This window comes from Anas platyrhynchos, chromosome 18 (assembly GCF_047663525.1).
Source record: "Anas platyrhynchos isolate ZD024472 breed Pekin duck chromosome 18, IASCAAS_PekinDuck_T2T, whole genome shotgun sequence".
NCBI classification, from domain to species: domain Eukaryota; kingdom Metazoa; phylum Chordata; class Aves; order Anseriformes; family Anatidae; genus Anas; species Anas platyrhynchos.
Genome location: NC_092604.1, coordinates 9,582,061 through 9,602,382, shown reverse-complemented (window position 1 = coordinate 9,602,382; position 20,322 = coordinate 9,582,061). Strand labels below are relative to the sequence as shown.

At 45.3% G+C, this 20,322-nt stretch overlaps 1 protein-coding gene across 1 annotated transcript in view; it reads left to right on the top strand.

Moving 5' to 3' along the window:
- Positions 1–20,322, top strand: part of CFAP77 (cilia and flagella associated protein 77) — a 58,579-nt gene that overhangs the window by 17,417 nt on the left and 20,840 nt on the right. The window contains exons 2-3 of the mRNA XM_038165073.2: positions 16,391–16,490; positions 17,037–17,265. Coding sequence (XP_038021001.2) covers positions 16,391–16,490; positions 17,037–17,265 — 329 coding nt within the window. The remainder of the gene's footprint in view (positions 1–16,390; positions 16,491–17,036; positions 17,266–20,322) is intronic.

Sequence of the window (20,322 nt, the reverse complement as noted above, 5' to 3'; positions counted from 1 at the left end):
ATCAGAGTGCTAGAACTTGGTGTACATCTCTGTCAATCTATACAATTTTTTTAACCGAGGAAAAAAAAGACAAGATCTTTAAGGAGCCCATACTGGAGCCATGTACAAAAGTCAGAGGCACACAAATATGAGTGGCTGGTAATGCTTGGATACCTCTTCAGCTCCTGAAAAGCCCATGAGTGCCTCTTATTTTGGACACATCTCAGAGCTGTATTTTTGTCTGTAATCAATTATATTTTTGACTTTGGACAAGAAGGGTAGCACTGCGTGCCACTTTGCTGCTGGAGGTGATCAGCTACGAGTCAGCCACTTGCAGAATTTCCCTCCTGAAAGGTGATGCCCTGCCACGTGTGCTGACCCACAGGCTCAGCATGCTGAAAATAGGGAAAGTTTAAAGAAACAGCATAGGGGTCTCTTCCCAAGCACCAGCTTGCAGTCTTTGCAAGTAGCCAACCACGTTGACCAAAACACAGTCACAGGGTCTCTGAATTCAGGCAAGGGTTAAGAGCCTTTGTAGACCAGGTTCCCTTTCCCAGTCCCTACCCTGTCTGCATTCGGCCTGATGTGAGCAAGGGTCAAACAATGCAGGGGAAAAAAAAATAGTGAGAATATACAACACTAGAACTGCACCATCTCTTTACAGCAACCTTGGAGACCCAGGGCTGGAAAGTAAAGTACGCATTCAGGTCTGCCAGAAAATAGGATTTTCATTCCCTTCTACAAAACTTTACTGAACAGAAAATTGATTTTCCAGTAAGACTTTTTAGAGGTACAGTTGCATCCTGTTTGCGTCGTGCAGGCACTGCTCTGCAATAGGTCACCAAACACCTTCCAGCACAAGTGAGTGAACCAAGACTGGAGTAGATATCTGGAGCAGATATTCTGGGTTTCTAAGGTGCTCTCCGGAGGGTATCACACCAGGAAAAGAGCAGCTTGCAGCCCCTTTGTGCAGCCTGCTGTTCCAGCCTGCCACATCAGGCCTTACCGCACTGCTAGGCTAATGCTTCTGCTAAAGCAGCCTTCTACGTGATCAGCAATTAAGCTGTGAAGTCAGCCCCTTAATATTATGTTAACATAGTTCAGTATATTAAATGTAAAACAAGTCATAATTTTTAAAGGTACCTTGGCTTACTGAGTTTAAATGAAGGCAGCAGTAGGACTATCACAGCCATATGCAAATCATCTGCATTTTAAAGCTAACAATAGATTTTGCTTTATTGTTTTGGCATTTAACGAGTGGGAAAATAATAAATTAAGCCACATGGGGAATCCCTGGTGCTTTTACAAACTGAAGCAGTGCCCATTTGGAGAAAGAAAATTCCCCATTTTTCTCCCTAGCTGCATTTCTCTTAACCCACCACCTTATTAAAGCTTATAGGGCAAAATTCTCCTCTCATATTCCTCTGGCAGCTCTTAGTCCACATTCAGCTCTCCCTACCTTCCTGGCTGTCTTTCATCTTGCGAGCTCTCTCTGCAGACAGGGAACAGAAGAGTAAAGACTGGCTAGGCCATAGGGAGTCAGAAGAAAGATGTTGTCAGAGTTTGAGGATGGTTACAATAGCTGTTAGAGCACGGACAGCTTTTTCTGCCTGTTGTAACTGGGAATGCAGTCTGCAGCTACCAATGCAAGGTCTAGGGAAGATGCAGCTGCATTATAGACTCTGGGCACAGAAAGACAGGATCCAGGCAGTGAAAAAAAAAAGACTTCAGCATCTGCCTGGTGTGCCACTGTGCCAGGCACCAGCTACAACACCAGAATGGGCCTCACAGCTCAGTGAAGCGTTTGCTTGCAGCTGCGTAGCCAAAAGGTGGAAGGGAACAAATGTCTTAATAAGATGACCTCTGGTTTGAAATGTTTTTTGAGGATGGTGTTAAGTTGCATCACAGGGGGGTGCGAGCAAAAAAATCAAGAGCAGTATTTTCATGTTAACTCACTCAGCTTTTTACCAATCAGAGCCTTGAGCCAAAAGTCAGTCTAAGCTGTGTGGATGTTGGTCATCTCATGCTGATTTAATGGGCCAGTGCTGAACTTGCAAACAGCAGCATTTAGCTCACTTATCAGTAGTCATGAAGTGTAGCTGAAAGCAGATCACATCATGGATGTTCATTCCTAAACTCCATCCTAGGCATTTCTTCTCCAGGCCATGTTTTTGCAAGTCACCAAAAGGAAAATACAACACCTCATTGCCCGTGCCATTCTTGGGTGAACAACTGCAGTTTCCCTGTGCAGAGCAGTCACATTAGCCCATTTAATACATGCTTGCTTCCTCTGTTATCTGCGAGAAGTATCAATTATACATGGCCATGAACATATCCTTGCAGCTGCTTTCCCCCAGGAACAGTTTTACCAGCACCAAAGGATACAACAGAAATCAGGAACCAAGATAAACCAGCCAGCCTAAAGTTAACACGACACTGCAGCATTAACTGGCAACAGAAATTTGCCACAGAAGGTGAAAACAAAACAAGCACTAGGAACATAGAGAAAATACTTTGAATGGAAACCTGCAAACCTCCTAAGTTTTGAGCATACCTAAGGATAATTCAGCAGCTTCTATCTCCTGGCTCTGTACAGCCTTTTACAAAAGCCCCTGCAGTCTTACCACACAAGTCTGTTTTCCACCAAATCTGGTTTTTGGCTTATTCAGTGCATTTCATCTACTGCGTGTAACATTTTCACATATATGCATCATGTGCAGAAATTGTAGATATAAGGTTCGTGCTGCACTTCATATACTAAGTGCTGCACAAATACTAAGGATTATGGTTGTTTTCATAATAATTCTCCACCACTGCCAGTGTCTGAAGTCAGGGATGCCTGGTGGCTGAAGCAGACAAGCAGAACATACGCAAAAGCCCAATTAGCTTCCTATCTCAAAAGCTCTTACAAACACTAATGCATTAATCATTGTAAAACTAGGATGAGCATGGGTCTGTACTCCTGGCTCAATTCAGACAGGATGCTACTTGACTGATACTGAGAATTACACTTGAAATCTCATCTGTTTATCCCCAGTGCACAGCAGAGGAAACCAAAACAAAGGCTGAGCACCTTACTGGCTGCCCCAGTCCCAGCCCATGATGTCCCTTTGTAAAACCCAGCTCAGGATCAAGCACATCCCAGGCTGAGGTCCAGCCAAGCATCAATTCCCCAGGCGGAGCTTTCTAACCTCTTAGAAAATCCAGAGACTGATCAAAACATAGAAGGGCTAAACAGCAAGACGTGCTTGGTTCTGTAAGAGATGTACAAATATACAAAAGCAAGCTGGCTCTAGGAAGACCTAGTCAGATTACTTGAATGGCTCTTAAAAAAATGGATTAAAATACAGATTCCCCTATTATTTTTCAATAATAGAAGCGCAGCACAGAACAACTCACTAGTGCCACAAACTAGTTTTTCATTTCTGTTTTTGTTTCATGCTTCAATATCTTCTTCCAGCTGCTCATGTCTCCTTTTCCTTCTCCTCACTTTGATCTATTAGTTTTCCACAGAAATGGGGTTTATAAATCATTGTAATGCAGCCCTGGGAAAGACGGTGCTTAGTGCAGGGAGAAATACATTGCAGCTAACAGCCACGGCAGGGAGGAAAACTCTCACCTCGTAGTGGGGCTTTGGCGACAGGTTACTGATGGCGCTGGGTTATTTTATGTCTGCATTCGTGCCATCAGGGGCAAGGCCGCAGGGAGCGCTGCCTGTACCCCCTCTGCAATATTTCAAGCTTCCTTCTGCAGGCAAAAACAAACTGCTCAGGGGCTCACAAGGGAAGGGGGGGGAGGAAAAATTGCCAGCAGAAGGGGAGGGAAGGCAGGACAGGTGGGATGGATCACTTATTTCCTGCTTTTGCACCACTGCATTTTTATTTATTTTTTTTTTTTAAGACACTAACACTCTGCAAAGATGCAGATTTCATGCAAGTCTCACCTATTGGCAGCAGCAAGATCCATCTCTCCCATGAACATTTCCACCCCTAGGTGCCAAAGCTTTTGTGTTTCCAGTTTGCACTGGACAACTTTGCTGGAGGCCCATGCTCACGGCCAACCCCAGCATCACCGTGCATTGAGGACAGGTTACACCACAGGATCCCTTTCTGGTGCTGCCCCAACTTGAACCCCATGAGAACCAGTACCGCCACAACATCTCATGGCAAAGTCATTTTGTATTTGAGCCTTAAGGACTGGGCTTCATTTTCTAGACAGGCTTTTAAATGTTGGCTATATCAATTAAAAAAAAAAAAAAAAAGTATAAAGCTGAGAGCAGTGCAAGGCTGGGCAGCAGGTCATCGAGCAATCTCAAAACAGCCCTACCAGGTCATGTTGGTCGAAGGGCTGCTGTAGTATTTGTGGCACGACACCAAAGCCAGCCTGGGGTGAAAGCCTGAGCATCCCCCCAGCAAGGGGAGGTGCCCTGAACCCCCTCCCAGGAACAAGCATTAGTCCTAAATGCAGAACACCCAACATTAACTATGGCCAGAGAGACTAACCTCTGCCAGCAGAGATTTAGGTACTTATCTCCTGCCCTGGGGTGCAGGATGGATTACAGGAACCTATTGCCAGCCTTATTTGATTAGGGAAGAAATCTTCATAACCTCCTAACAGCAGCACAATCATGCACAAGCTAGGAGCTCTTTTAAGCACTTGCTGTGTTTTTAGGATCACCAGCTCCTAATAGGACCACCCCAGGCAGACACGCCATCCTTTAGTTTTGAAAGCACACAAAAGAGACACCATGCTGGAATCTTACCTATATCTTTAACAAAGCATTACCCCCTCCTCACCCTCTTCCCCATAATTGCCTTGTTATTGTCATTGGTGCCATTGTTCATTGGCTCGGCCGTAGAGAGGCCCGAGGGAGCAGTTCTGCCTTAGCTAAACCAATATCTCCTGCAATAACCCCCTGCAGTTTCCCCTTTGCTATCCCATGTTGAATAAATCCTCCATCTCTGTTTGCTGAATGATCATAAAGATATGATTGAAGTTTCAGATTTACGGTTTCCTCCGAATTGAGGAGCAACTCCAATAATGCCAGAGCCTGTTTGCTGACTGCTTCTGACAGGATATCCGTAAAGGGAGATTTGTAAGAGCAGAAACACAAATGCAGATATTAAAGCGGGGCATTTTCTAGCCACACAGCAGACTCCTGCAGTCGCACGTGGGGGCTGAATTCTCACACACTTGCAGAGCATCCCACCATGCAGGGACCTCGCCGCCACTCACAGGCACCCTGCAAGGCAGGGTGTGCACAATATTTTACTCTAACAGCAAATCTGTCTCCAGTAGCCACTCAAGGGACCCACAAGAATCGGTTGCCTAGTAAAGGAGCATCCTAACTAAACATCTAACACAGTTGTACTGGAAACTACTCTAAAGTTGTTCTCTCCCACCCTTCAGCAACTGTATATTAAGCCAGTCCTTACTGACAGCTTTCTAAATATCTCGAGTTCTCTCCTGACTGCGTTAGCACAATCATCTGGATGCTCTTTGGGGAGCACCAAAAAACCATGACTATGGTTTTTTTTTTTATGACTAAAACACCACTAAAAAAAATTGAAGTTTGTGACTTTGGCACAGAAATCCGCACAGACCATCCCAAGTACATTCTCCATGGCCCTGTGGCCGTAGCAGACTTTCTTTTCCCTGATTCACAGCCATTTATGCTCATTCTCATTTCAACACAAACCTATAAAGCTTCCAGCGTGACGCAGTCCTAAATTAAATGCATTTTAACATCCCTATATAACAAGGGAGTCTTTGCTCTTTTAAATTAACATGTGTAGCTGGGAAGGGACCTTCCTTAGGAAATTTATTCCACTTTATTTGGAGACAGACAACCCCACCTCATTCCACCTTCTCTGAGAGCAAAGATTATTTTGTGTTATAATGAGGAATTTGTAATAACGAGAGCATTGTGCGTTACACTAGCTACGAAGCTAACAACAGAAAAGAAGACTTCTGTGAACGGCAGTGTTTGTGTGATGTATGGTAATATTTTTCCTCAGTGCATTACAAAAGAAAAGCAAGATAAAAATATCTTCCATTTTCTCCCTAATTTGTAGTTTTCTGGTGTTAGCAAGGCTTATAAGACACATGCTCCCAATTAGCTGCTCCTCTTAATTTAAATGCTTCATAAATTATCTCCTGCGCTTGTGGATTATCACTTCATAATGCGAGTTAGCATTTAAATAAATAGCTGCGATGTAGGAAATTAGAGAGGTTTACAGTCTGAGGCAGCAGCATAATGAAGGGAAATACCACAGCAGCTGAACAGGGGTTGGGAGAGATGTGATGAGACAGATTTTTGCCTTTACCTTTTAGCAGCCAAATTTGGACTGCAGCAGTGAAAATATGGGTCAGAACTCCAGCAGAGCAGGATCCTTTTGTAATGGCTGAGTAAGAAGGGAACATAGAGAATTCTTAAGCACATAAAACATCTGATTTAGCAAATATGGTGCAATTATGAAGTGAATTTTCAGAGCCAACTCTTTCTTGCCTCACAAGAGTAGCCCCTTTGAAAGTAATTGGGCTACTTGTGTACATTGCCTGAGCCATATCTGACCCCTTATGTTGCAGCCTTGCAAAAAAGTACAGGATTGAGAACAACAGAGCAGAGCTGAGATCGTGTTGAGAAGATTTGGTGGGGAAAACAGTCAAGGAATCAGATATAGAATTAAAGGGAATTTTGTGAAAATCCATATATATATATATATAAAAGATGAACACTAATTTGTAAACCAAACAACTTTTGCCATATTTTCAGTGCCATTGATAAGACCAGCCCATGGGCAACAATAACTCCTTAACCAGCAGCAAGTTCCCAGTGCTGCTTGCTTCAGCCTAGTTTAACTATTATTGTCATAAATGGAGAAAATTAGGAATCTGGGCAAGAAAAAAAAACTGATAACAACTCCTTAGGGCACTAAGGCTCTCACCAGCATTTGCTGGTCTTGCCTTTGGTGTCACTGCTTTTCCTGCCACAAGAGAAAACTCTGGCCAAGATCCTACCAGCAGCCGATCACACTTGACTGCCATTGACTTCATTGGGAGCTGAAGACCTTGAGGCGCTTGTGGGCTCAGGACCCTCTGGTATTCGTCATGCAGAGAGCCCAAGGTTGAACGCTGCAGCTCTTGGGGAAGTTGAGCTATTACAGCTCCCTGCCTGCTCACACGCAAGTCCCAATGTGTCAGAATCACGGGTATTTTTTCAAAAACACATGAAAATCATAGAAGCCTTGACAGCCTTGACCAAAGTCCAGCCTTAGGCAGGAGTAAAGTTATTAGCTACCTTATTTCCCAGAGAAAGAGTCTGACACATTAGAATTTCACAGTAACTGGCTGTAAGTGTAATGGGCAGGGTGTGATTTTGCTCACTAGGTTTTGCGGTTTAATTTCAGCATGTTGAATACATTTTGCTGTAGGACAGAGCAAATGACTTGGGCAGATTCTTGCAGTAGCACAAGACCCTCCGTGCTTAATAGGAGTTCTGTCTAACTGACAGCACAATTTGGGTCTTCATTGTATTTAATATACTTCAAGAGTGGGGGGTCAAATTGTCTCATCATCTACATCCGTACAACCCTGCTAATCCCAGGAGACCTGTGGAGCCGAAGCTCAGGACAACTTGTAACTGACTCAATTTTCTCTGCTTAGCACCTTTAAGCTAATTTTTTTCTAGCAATGCGCCCAAAATGCTCTCGGTTACAATTCACGTTCTTCCCAAGTCAACAGAACTGAACATGGGGAACTGAAAACTGTTGTAAGGAGATTTGTGCCAGGATCCCAGGGACATACTGGTTGAGTCTGCAGTCACCGCTCTGACAAAACACAGTTCACACTGCAAAGAGTTTGGGTCAGCAGAACAACATCTGTTTGATGCTCTGATTTTCTATGTGAGCATGCAACGTTTAGAAAGTGAAGGGGCGCATCCCACTCGAACCAAAATCTGAAAGTTTACAGGAGCTCTTCTCGATTTAAAGTTTCCAGGCAATAAAAAGGCAACATGGGCCAAACTGTACCCATGCTCACAACAGCTCTGCCTTTGGGGCATATTTGCTTCTTTATTACCTTCACTGTCTTCTGCACTAAACAGTGGATGGGCACAAGTGCTACTGCTGTGCTTAGAGCCTGATAAGCCCCTATTTTGCTGCAATACGAGGACACAAACCATCTCCTCACACTCAGCTGCAAGTGCTTTTCAGGTCTCAGAAAAGCCAAGCAAATGTTTTGGGCACTGTAGACAGGAGATAGGGCTGGAAAAGCCAAGGACTCATCCCTTCAGTGAGATGGTGCCACTTTTTACTGAATCACCTTTTTTTCTAAAAGGGCATTTTAAATAATAAAATTGGAAGCGGCTGCATATATCTTTCCAACTGATCTACTAATCATATTTCTTCAAATTTTATATCCCTGACCCTTGTAAAGGGATTGCAAGGAAGGCGTTTTTTAAGCTGCATTTTAATAAGTCAATATGAAAGCTCAAAATTATTTAAAGCTTCTTAAATAGGATTATATTTGATTTCTTATGGGAATACTGGGGGATAGTCTAGTAAAGACATTCTGTCCTGCTGAGGTTTTATTACATTAAAGAAACAGCATCCTTTTTTTAAACAGCAAAAACTTTTACCTATTCTCTAATGAAAATGGAGATTATTCTGTACATGAGGTGACAAGGTGGGAAGTTCCTGCATCTATGATCAGAGATTAGAGTTTCTCCTTCAGTGAAAGCAGATTCCTAAAAACAAGGGTTTGCCCAAATTTTACAAGTTGTCTGTTAGCCTGAAATACTTCAATATTTTGTCCTGGGTGGAACCACAAGTACATTAACTTCAGGCAAATTCTGCTGTGAAGTGACAGGTAGCTCTCAAGGCAGCCAACATCTCATTTGCAGCCAGGGATTAAATTTGGTCCTAAGATCAGATATCTATGCCACAGAGGAACTATGCTGCTATACTTGGAATTTGGCCATGTTTGTTCCGCTGCAGAAGGCCCAGAGTCAAACTCTCATTTGCATTCAACTCCTTTAATGTGGATGCTACGCTGGCAGCACTTTGCCTAATGTGCTCGATAGAAACCAAAGAAATTCAGGAGAAAAAAATTTAAAGCTACCTGTATGGAGTTGAAGGAACAGCTTCACTGAGTTGAGTTGTGCTGGACAAACTCAAACATCTGGCCTTGAGAACATAAAGGGATTTTTTCTCAGAGTAGCAGATGGGGAGGCTTATGGAATAGATATTACTAAGGAGAAAGCACAGAGAAAAGGTCGTAACTGATTGAAGGAGAAGGAAAGTTTTCATTTAACATGCCATCCCATCTCTTTAACATTTACAGGATGTTCTCTCAGCCAAATCACCCAAATGCTGTTCTCATCTAAACCCCAGTGCTCCCACTAAAGCCAACAGAACCTGAGCAAAAGCGTTCTCTGCCAGAATTTGATCTCAGTTACAATACAAAGATCTCCAAGAAGATCTCCAAGGCTGTGGTCCTGCAGGAAGAGACAAGCCAATACATCCTTTCCATCCACTGTCTGGAGGCCCCACATCTCTCTGGAAAGTCAAATGCAAAGAGGGTAAAATCTAGCAATCTAGTCTAGCAATCAGGAGCTGCACCCATATTCACTTAGCCCAAATAATGCATCCTTCCTGCCAGCAGCTTTTGTCTTATGACTACAGAGCACGTTGCTTCTTTGGGGCTTGCGAGCAAGCAGAGGCTGATGTGAACTTCACAAGCGGTGACACCCACTGCAGAAACACGTATGCTTCTTTGACCTTCAGCGCTGGCATGAAACCTTACACAGACACAAATTTGTCTTTAAGTCAGGAGCAGATTTAATAGAGCAGGAGAAGATCGTTTTCAATATTTCCATCTCAATTACAGTCAAACACCTCAGCAAGTCTCAGCCTTTGGGGCTGTACCTGGGCTGCCTGCTCCCAGTGTTGAGACTGTCAGCAGAATCAGCAGAAATAGCACAACTGGGCAAGGTGGCGGTGATTTATCAGTGCTGAAGTAATTCATACTGACACAGACGCACCGAGGAAGAGCTCAGGGTCCAGTAGGTGCCCCCAAAGACCCCAGAATTATATTGTGCCACACACCAAAAGTGGCAGACCTGGGATCTCAAAGAGGATGCTTTTTTCCAGAACCATTTTCAAGTAGCAGAAAGAAGCAACCCTGTTACAGAGAAGGAAAATTTTAGCATTTTTCATACCCTACTGTTAAAACTATCCCCCTAACAGCACTTTGTATTCTAACTCAAGCAGCAACTAGTGCTCAGAGTCCCAGAATTGGGGGGCAAACAGGATTTTTCAGGGGGAAACCTAGAAGGTGAATACGCCCATGGAGACAAGTGAAAGTATTGTGCACGCGAATACTTTTATATCTGTCTGTCCCTTTAAAACCAAAATGATAGAGTTCATTTGCATTTAGATCTCTTTGGCTCCCTCTTTTCATCTAAAGACAAATCCTCACAAAGGCTGCTTAATTAGACCAAATTAGATTTCCACCTAGTGGCTTGTCATTCATTAGGAAACGCTGTTCTTTTTTTCTATTTTGGTAATTATAGGCTGGTCTCACAGTGTTCACTTCAGGCTCAAAGTATGACTAGCATTCATGATTTTGTGCAGATGAGAGGAAAATTATTCAGTCGCATCAAGTCTGCCCATTTTACAAGTTGGATAAAGATCATCGCCGGAGTCTTTTATGTAATGGGGTATACTCTTTCTTAAGTCTTTAATGATTAATTGTAATAGCACATCTCATGGCAATTTTCAAGACAAAGCGAACTACAAACAGATCACATGTGAAGATACTGTACCAGAGAGCGGGTGTCTTTCCTCAGATCTGTTCTTCTGTATCGGGAACCCTCACGGACAACCCTTGGTTTTTGGTGATTCCACCCCGCTGGGCTGGGTTCTGCCCTCGAGCAGGGGAGCAAAAGAAGAGGGGATGGGGCTGGCTGGTGTCGTGTGGGTAAAACCCTGGGGTGGCAGTGCCCACGGCAGCCCCTTTGTGCCACTGGTGCCTAACCCAGCACAGGGGCACCTGTGTCCCATCCATCCACAAGCTCCTGCTGTCAGCCTTGTGCAAAACAGTTTCTGGAGGGGAAAATCTTTCACATTTAGACCAGAGACAAGAAGGTTTTTGTCTAGTAAGGCTGGTGCTCCCAGTGTGGATCTGTCAGGAGCACAGATTAATGCACACTGCATGTGTAGATGTATTCTGGATTAGCAGCATCTCTACCCTATCTGGAGTACTTGTAGTGAAAGGAGTCTTGATATCAGATCCCTGGGCTTCACCCCCAGATGATTCCAATTAAAGCTTTTTGCCCAAGCATTGCCCTTTTCTCTGAAAGGCCCACACACCATTGTGGGAGACTAATAATTTGGTCTCCCCCTCTGAACACAAGGCACCAGCCAAAGCCCTGTTCTCCCCAGTCCAAGCACCATTTCCTCTGCTGTCAGCCATGGGCACATTAATCCCCTGCCTCAGTTTCCCCAGCTACTACGGCAGGATTATTGCTCAGTAGCGCATTCTGGAGTTTAATAAATCAGGGCCAGATCTTGTGGTCCTTCATCAATCACGACTTCCTTTGACTTTGACCTTTAATGTTTATGAAAAGCTTCGAAGATAAGTGCCAACTTATTATTAATAATCTTCTTGGGAGTGGAAGTTACAGGCGGTTAGCGGCATACCACCCAGCAGCCACCAGCCCCTGCTAGGATTTCTTCTGCACTAACAAATGCAGATTTTCACATGTTTTTAATATTCTTATTTTCCCAACCGTTTCTGAGAGAGATGGAAAATAAGTTTTTTTTTTTCCCCTCCACCTTTAAAAAACTGATCAAATTTGCCTTTCTCAAAACACTGAACATTCCCTTTCTCATCTACCTAAACCTGATGTTGAGTTACTGTCCCCCAGAGGCTTTCAGTAGCTCAGTTCTGATGTATCCCTGCACTTTGTAGCTCACTGCCTTCTTAGAGTGTAATCAAACATCAAGCTAAGTAGCAAATAAATCTCCCGATCTCATAAGCTGCACAGCAAGATCATGTAAATGCAAATGAAGGGCTTGATTTCAAGCTGTCGCGGGGGGAAGGAGGGAAAAATGCTGGGCCTTGTCACCGCAATCACTTCACTCTGCAAGTGCAGTAAATCTGCAATAATAATAGTAATGGCAGCGTGACGGGAGGCTTTACTGTACAAGGGGGTATAATGAAAAGTGGAACAGAAGGTAGGGAAGGAAGCAAGGCCTGGTGGGTTGAAAATGCACCGGTATAGGGTTTGCAGGCATCCGCAGGACAGAGCCACGGAGGAGGGACAGGGCAGCCCTGGATGAACTGGAGCAGAAGGGATTCACGGATCTGCCCAGCATCCCCTCCCAGCAAAGGGCTGCGTGAGATGCAGGGATTAAAAATCCACGTCTGCATCTCTTGCTGTACCCCTCTGTACACAGACAGGTGTCTCACCCCTCTCAGAGTCTCAGTCATCTGTAGAAAATTAATGAAGTGTGTTGACGATCATAAATACCAGAGGACAAAACATGAGGCTTGCAACAAAACCTGTAATCCTTAAAATTTTTGTCCTTTGCTGCACCTTTGCAACTCACCTGCCTTTTACAAAGGGACCCATTTTCAAGCCCTCCTTTTCCTCTGCAGAAACATTTTCCGATACCATTAAACACTCAAATCTGAGACTGCAGAAATCAAAGCCTACACAGGAAGGGCCAGAGAGCTTGATGCACCCAGCGCTGCTCTTCAGCCAAGCAGGGCATCCCACTGCCCAAACACCAGCACCGCACCGCAGCCAGGCTGGGAGCAGCACTCTCCAAGCACAAGACACACACACCTGGTTCAAAAATGAGAATTACCCTGCTCAAGGGGAAAGGAGGCACTAGCTGAGTCCTTAAAGACAGTTTTAGAGAGCAAACAAAGCCTCAGCACACATCTCTTGCAGCCCTGGGAGGTGGTGATCTCTGCAGGATACGCTGGGAATGCTCCAGGAGAAAGCCTGGAGTTGTCTTTTCTGAATGAGCTAGATAAACAGTATTTAAGATGCCTGGTTTTCCTCACTGAGGTCGTAAAGGGAGAAGACTTGCAGAAGGTACCCAGAGAAAATTAGGACCGCCTGGGATGCAGAGAGAGACGGTTTTAATTAGAGCCAAGAGGTGGGAAATAAGGCAGAGAAATGACATCTTAATGAGGTTTAATGAAGTTGTCTGCTGATGGGCACAGCTGTCAGACAGATCTGTATTCCAGCCAAGCAGCTTTGTGACAGTCTAAACCTGAACACAGCAAACAGTGCTGGAGCTGGGGAAGGAAAAAGGACCTTCTGCACCAACTTTGGCTGTCTCCCACCACTGCTCTGTGGCACAGCACACCGACACTGCCTGAGGACAAACAAATGGAACCAGCCTGTGAGGCTGCAGCAGCATTTTGCTAATTTATGAATGAGAGAGTAAGCTTTGATTACACTCAACAAGATTCATTCCTGCTACATCCTTCCCATTCTTTGCCTTTGTAGGTTAAAAAAAAAAAATCTTGGCATCATCAGTCCTCTGAGCCTATTGGTTTGCTTCAGTCACAGGTTCCCTCCACGTTCAACATATTGGACCAGATTTTTTTCTCCTTTAATTAATTACCCAGCACCTTTGGCATTATTTATTCAGCACCACCCAATCATAAAAACGAAACAGCATGCCTTAATTTTGCAATGGAGTAAATACCCAACTGTGTTAACTTCAGGTGCTGTGCAAAAGGGAACCTTTAAATGCTGTAATTTCTTCCGTTCTACACAGTTCTGTGTTCAAAGGTCTGGAAGCCACTTCCCACAGATTACAAACCTCTCCTTTCCTGCAGTTTCTTAGAGATTTTCTCCTACCCTCAGCATAGTAGCAGATTTCTGGCCTCGCTTAGCTGATCCAGTATCAGAACATGACCCCTGGAAACAGCTTTTCCTCATGCCTCTGAAAAGCACTGTACGATTTCTCTGGTACATCAGCAACAACCCACCTAAAAATAGCTCCTGTACAAATGTCTGTAAAAACAGGAGAAATAGATCAACAGTGAAAGCTCCTTTATCATTTTTGGCACCAGTTTATGCATTTTACGTGAGCTCCCTAACTCACACGCAGCATGCACATATGGTTTAGCGCTGCCATGTGATATTTCAATTGCAGTAGCACTAAAAGCCCACTCGCTCCCATTGTGCTCAGCGCTGGACACATCTGCAAGGGACGGTCCCCTTCCCCTGCTGGAGGTTTGCAGGAGGTAGCCGGGGAGAAGCAACCACTTTACACACAGATTCTTTCAGGTAGCTCATTTGATTGCTTCCAAAAAGCTCATTACTAATGTCTGCTTACATCAAAAGATCTGTAGGCTCATGCAGGGCGAGGAAGCTGATGGAGTTTAAGTCTATGCAAGTCCAGAAAACTAATTTTCTGGTGAACTTATGCTCCTGAAGTCACAGGGACACCACACCTAGTGGTGTCCCACTGCCTAGTATCACAGGCAGGTGGGTTTAATGGGACCGAGGTGAAGCACCTCCCTCACAGACCTGGGAAGCAAACACCCAGATTTACCTGAAGGCCCTGGTATATGGCACAGAGGATTTCATCCCAGTGATCTGAAACTGGCAAAGATGAGAGCCAATTTTCCAGGATCTGCAGCAGCAGAGCTGTTGCTGCAGCCTGGACAAGTCCCTGAAGCAGGCACCAGCTCACCCCTGGACATGCTGGTGAGGAGCTCAGTGCCCACAGCACGATGTCTGCAGCCCCTGCGTGCTTTTAAGTCTTTGTGTAGCTGCACATAGAGGTGGGAGCTGAGAAATACCAAACAGACAACATACAAAAAATGGCTCCAGGCAAAAAGTTGGAGGAATTATGAGCAACTTCTGGAGACCTCAGCACAAAGCCCTCTGGACAGGTGCCTGTTTGGGCAGGCATTTAGCCCTTGCTATTCAGGCAAAACAAGCTCAGCGAGAGCTTCACCTGAGCTGAGGGTGATGCAGAAAGAGCTCAAGCTGCACTGCAGCATTGTGAACAGTGAGTGCCCTTTATGGCACACTGCAAAGGGGCCACCAGGCTGGCAGCAGCCAGGTGAACTGGGGATGGTCCAAGGCCCCAGCCAGGGTTTGTGCAAGGCTGGCTGGAAGCAGAATATAAATTTGGGTTTGGACAACGTTCCTGTACAAGGAGCTCCAGTAGGCAGCTGCATCCCTTACCAGCTGTTGTCCAGCCTTGGCCTGCCATAGCGACGAATTTGAAGTGTTTGAAGTGGATAATTTTCAGTTAAAATCTGTCCCTGCAGGAAGCACTGCGTTTGATTCAACACCTCCTGATCCAGTGTTCACTCTGGAGCGTAATAACAGTCACTTCTATGCCAGCGTTCAATGATGCACCGGTGTGCAGCACTAGAGTACTATTTCAACATTTCCATTTTCCCCAAAAGATCTGCCAACCCTGCTTCCGCAACCCTCCATCCTCCCCAACAGGCTTCCCATGGAAAATAACCCGTCCGAAGCACCCATGCCATGCCACATGGCTGCACAGAGCTTGTCCTCTGACCCTGCTGCAGCCTCCCCAGCAGGAACACAGCCCCAAGCTGCCAGGCTCTCACCCCTTCCCTCCTCCACCGCCTCCCTTTCAAGCAGCAATAAGGTTTCAAGACACACACATCCTGCAGTGACTTCACCATGGAGATGGGAGGGTAAAGACAAAGGGGTGAAGGGAGGTCAGTTAATCCCACAGACAACACCAGGCTGGGGTACACATGGGCTGGGGAAGAGTTCATTTTAAAACTAAATAGAAATGAGGTTATTGAGCTCAAGTTCTCTTTTCTGTGCTATAAACCCTGGGATCTGCTCCCCCTTCATCTTCCTTATCCCACCCACAATATGCCTTGCGTCTTGATTATTCCCAGGCAGAAGTGGTTGTGTGACTGCATTTGGGGGAGTTTGTGCCAGCTTTCTAAGAAGATGAACAAGTTGGAAATGAAGCAACTTAAAGGAAAGTCAAGTCTAGCTGCAGTCTCCGCCTGTAGACATCACAGCTGGGCACCCAAGCCAAGGGAGAAATCAGCCAAACAAGGAGACTTCAAGTCCATGTATATTAAATCAAGATCCCTGTTTCCAGCAGGGCTAGGTCACTTTCTAACTAACTGTGGTATGAACTTGTGTGAACTTCAGCATCCCTCATGCTTCAGCAGTGGTGAAGCCTCATGGCTGTGAGTCCCCCTTGCACTGTGGCACTCCCTTGTGTCCAGGCAGTGGGATCCCAACCCGTGCCAAGTGGAGCCAGAACCACTGCTGACACTCATGGTCACATTCTGTTACATATTTTTATTTTCAGGAGGTTTAGCTCATCAAACAAGGTCTTTATGCTTCTCCTTTAACTTCATTCTTCTGCAGGCAGAACTGGGAAAGCCCCAGAGAAACTGCTATACCCTGCCAGGCTTTGATTTTGCATACGGGCTGTACATCGAAAGGACAGATGGAGGAGTCCCTGAAGGTATGACAACGCCACTAAAACATAGACCTGCAACGATGTCCTAATGCTAATAGGGACTCTCCTTCCCAGTGCTCCTCATTACTTCTTGCCAAGCTGGAGGTGAAGAAATCCAACATTCACCCACTTTCATTAATATCACAACAAATGCTTGGTGACCACTAACGCTTCCCTAGCATCTTGGAAACTTTTATAGGATCACACAGAGCCCAAACAGAACAGGGTACGGCATCTGCAAAGGGCAATACACGTGGCTACATAACTCAGAAGAGCTCTCACTCTCAGATTATTTCCCCCATGAAATCAGACTTGCTGAGCAAGTCAGGGTGGAGAGTGAGAAGACAGCTAATTCAGATGGGGTAGGTCCCCAACTGAAAATAATTGGGGCGAGGTATGTTGAAAGTCACACCACAGTGAAGCTGTGGCAAAAATGCATACAAGCCACACAAGGCCCTCACGTACAACGCACAAAGCTTGCATCAGCCTGCTTCCCCAAACAGAAGCTCACCCTAATCTTTTTCTTTGCTTCACGTCTTCTTCCATCTCCAGCAATAGGCCACTGGAACACAATAAAGCCCAGGACTGGTTTAACTCGGAACATGCCCCGGGACTTCATCACCATGAACCGCGGTGCTCTGAAAGCCGGTTACACCACAGCCCGTGAATTTAACTTGTACTACAAGGCCAAGGACATACGGCGCAAAGACGATGAATACAGTCGCTTCAGGAGATCTCCTCCCAAAGTACCTGCAGACATGACTTACGGCATGCCAGCACGGTAAGGGGCAAGAATTGGGGCCCTTCTCAGAAGGGAACTATCCCTTTCTACTCTCTCATCTGCATCTTCCCCTGGCTCTCAGCCAGTACAGTCCCCAAAAGAGAAGTGTCCTGAACCTGGACATGCAGCAAATGAATCATAGCATCGCTTCTGTGTTTTGCCACCTGATTCCACCTACATGTCACAAACAGCTACCTGAATCTAGTCTGCATGCCACAGCACATCCCCATTTTACCTCTGTCACCAAGTGCTTGGAACCATTTAAAAATATTTTCAATGCCAGTCCTTTGACTTTAAAGGAGTGCGGAGATCTGCAAGCCAGAATAATTGCCTCCCCAGGTCAGAAAGTGATACTGAGTCAGAGCAAAAAGCATTTCTGTGTGTTCGTACTCTGTTGCAATTAAGGATCAGTTCAAGTTCTTTATTCCACTCTCTCCCATTTGTTTGTTCACCACCCTGCATCATCAGGCAGAAACTTCCAGTAAGTCAGAATGAACACAAAGCAGCTTTTCCCTGCTCTCCCTTCTGCTTCCAGGGGCTTTTTTTTTTTTTTTTTTAAAATCGCAGCCCAAGGGCTGCTCCCCCAGCAACCCCTCTAGCAGGTCAGAAGCCTACCCATTCCTGCTTTGCAGCACAGTGGGATATTTAAAGCTTCACACTGAGTTGGGTTGCAGTGCAGTGTCTTAAAAGATTTTTAAAAAGCACCTAGCATACACGAGCCCCACCTGAGGTTCAAAGAAAGAGTATTTAGAAGTGGTAAAAGTGACCCATTTAACATATCCCTCACATACCAGCTCCCAGCTATCTGCCATGCTGATTTCTCCTGAGTAGTTATGAACAGGGCAGTCTGCAGGGGAGAACATCAGCACCTTGCTTAGGCTGCCTGCCTGTCCTCTACAGCAGCACACGGGAGGCTGGAGGGCGCATGGTGGTCTGGAAAAGCCAGCGTAAGCCCAATGCAAACAAGCGCTTAAACCTCTGAAAAGAACTCCAAAGCAGCCCTGATGCTGCTGGAGCACAGTTTTCATGCTCTGTACAGGTCTGGACTAGACATTAGGTTTCATTTTAAGAGCTGGATAATAATCACTACCAGAAAAATAACAGCTACAAATTCTAGAGAAAAGACATGATGAACGGCACTATGTATTTTACATGATAGTAAATGGGCTTTGCATATGCAAATTGAATGGATTTTAAAATGGTATTTAATGACAATTTTCGTAGCAGACATTAACATTAATTGCATCAAAATGAAAATGCAGCATTAGCTTGCTGTTAGCTGCAAATGCCCCAGCTATAAAGCTTTATCTTTATCAGTATCAGCCCTCACCAATGTGACAGGGCTGCTCTGTAAATTGCAGGCAAAAGGGCTTTTATGTTGCAAAAGTATCCCCCAATGTAGACCAAAATCAACATCAATTTTGCTTTATTTCTTCATAAACGGAGGTTAAATGGCTGCCTACAAGAAGTCTAGGCACGTTTCAAAAGTTTTAAGGAAAATCTGCAGACCCCACAACAGCAGAAGTAGTGGGAAAGGGCTTTTAATTTAAAGTTATTATTGTACAACTTGTCTTCTCCCTAATAGCTACCTTTTATGCAGACTGATTGTATTTATCCCTTTACTTTAAAAGCACGTTATAGACAAAATCAAATTACTGGGATTACCGAGGAGTTGTTACAGCCATTTGGGTAAAAGTGGGGAATTTAACTCAGTTTTCATGACTGGCAAGTTAAAGACAGCCGCATGGGTGAGCGCTCCCCAGCCCAGGTCCGTTCCTAGTCACAGTGGACCAGTTTTAACACGATGCTCCCTGTTAAAAATGACATGCTTGTCAGTGGATTTAAGTTGTTTCTGCTTTTGGACTCTAAGCCCTGCGTAACTGGGTTCTTAGTGCTCCTAATTAGGAACACATTTGCTGTAAGATAAGTGCTTGTCTGGGGACAGAAGGGGAGAGAACAGTGGCAGGCAGTCCTTTTCCGTGACTCCAAGAACTCAGTTGCCTCTAAAAGCATCCACTTTGCTGCAACTGAGATCTTTATCAAAGTTTTTTCTCCGAGAACAGAGCCTGCATGATGCTCCCCTGCTCAAGGCACAGCACAAATGGTACAGCCAAGGAGCTACAGCGCCTTCCCATTGCACTGAATTCATCTGTACTGATCAGTGCAATGCTCTGGGACAATCCCCAGAGCTCTGTGAGCCTCCCAAAGTGCCAATGCAAACCTTCCCCATCTGCACCCAGAGCCTCGGCGCAGTTTCTTTGGACAGCTGGCATCATTTCTCCGGTCCCTTCCCAGGCCCTAGGCTGCAGTGCTAAAGGCACTTAAAGTGTCCTAAAGACACCAAGGTCAGGAGTTGTCCCCAGGCTCACAAGTACAAGCTCTCCTAGATCATCCCAAATAGAAAAGAACACAGATAAATGCTGGGTTTGCTATTAGTGCCTTATTAATCATGTCCTGGCCCTGCTGCTCCCTCTAGCACAGCAGATCACTTATGCCTTCATTTCCCGTTAATGTTGGATGTGTGCTGCACAGGGCATTTCACAAGGCAGCCTCACAGACACTGGTGTGAGTTTTCTGAAGCTCCAGGGCCTTTTTCCTTCCACAATATATTTACCTTCAAAGGTCACCCGTGCCCCCTCTCTATTAATTCCCCAGGGGCATCTTCCAGGGGAGAGAAGCAGCTCTGCTTTTTTGCTGATTCCCCCCATTCTCTCCCTCCCTCTTCCCAGAGAGGTGTTTGCTACGAATCATGTGGCCAGCTTTGTTGTGAGAGTCATAAAAAGGACATTTTTCATCTCTCCTTTTTCCTGCTCTCGCTTCCTCTCTCTCTCAGTATCAGACAAAGATTTATTCCCTCCCTGATGCCTGTGGCATGCGGAGCTGGGAGGGGTCAGGGGAGGCACTGATGGGACGATAATAGATAATACAGTGGTTCCCCAGGGTCTTGTCCAGCTCCGTAACCGATCCATCAGCAGGCAGCACTCGTGCCAAGGTCAACAGTAACGAGGATGTGGTAGGGTCCCAGCCTCCCCCATGGGGCACCCTCCGGTTGGGCTC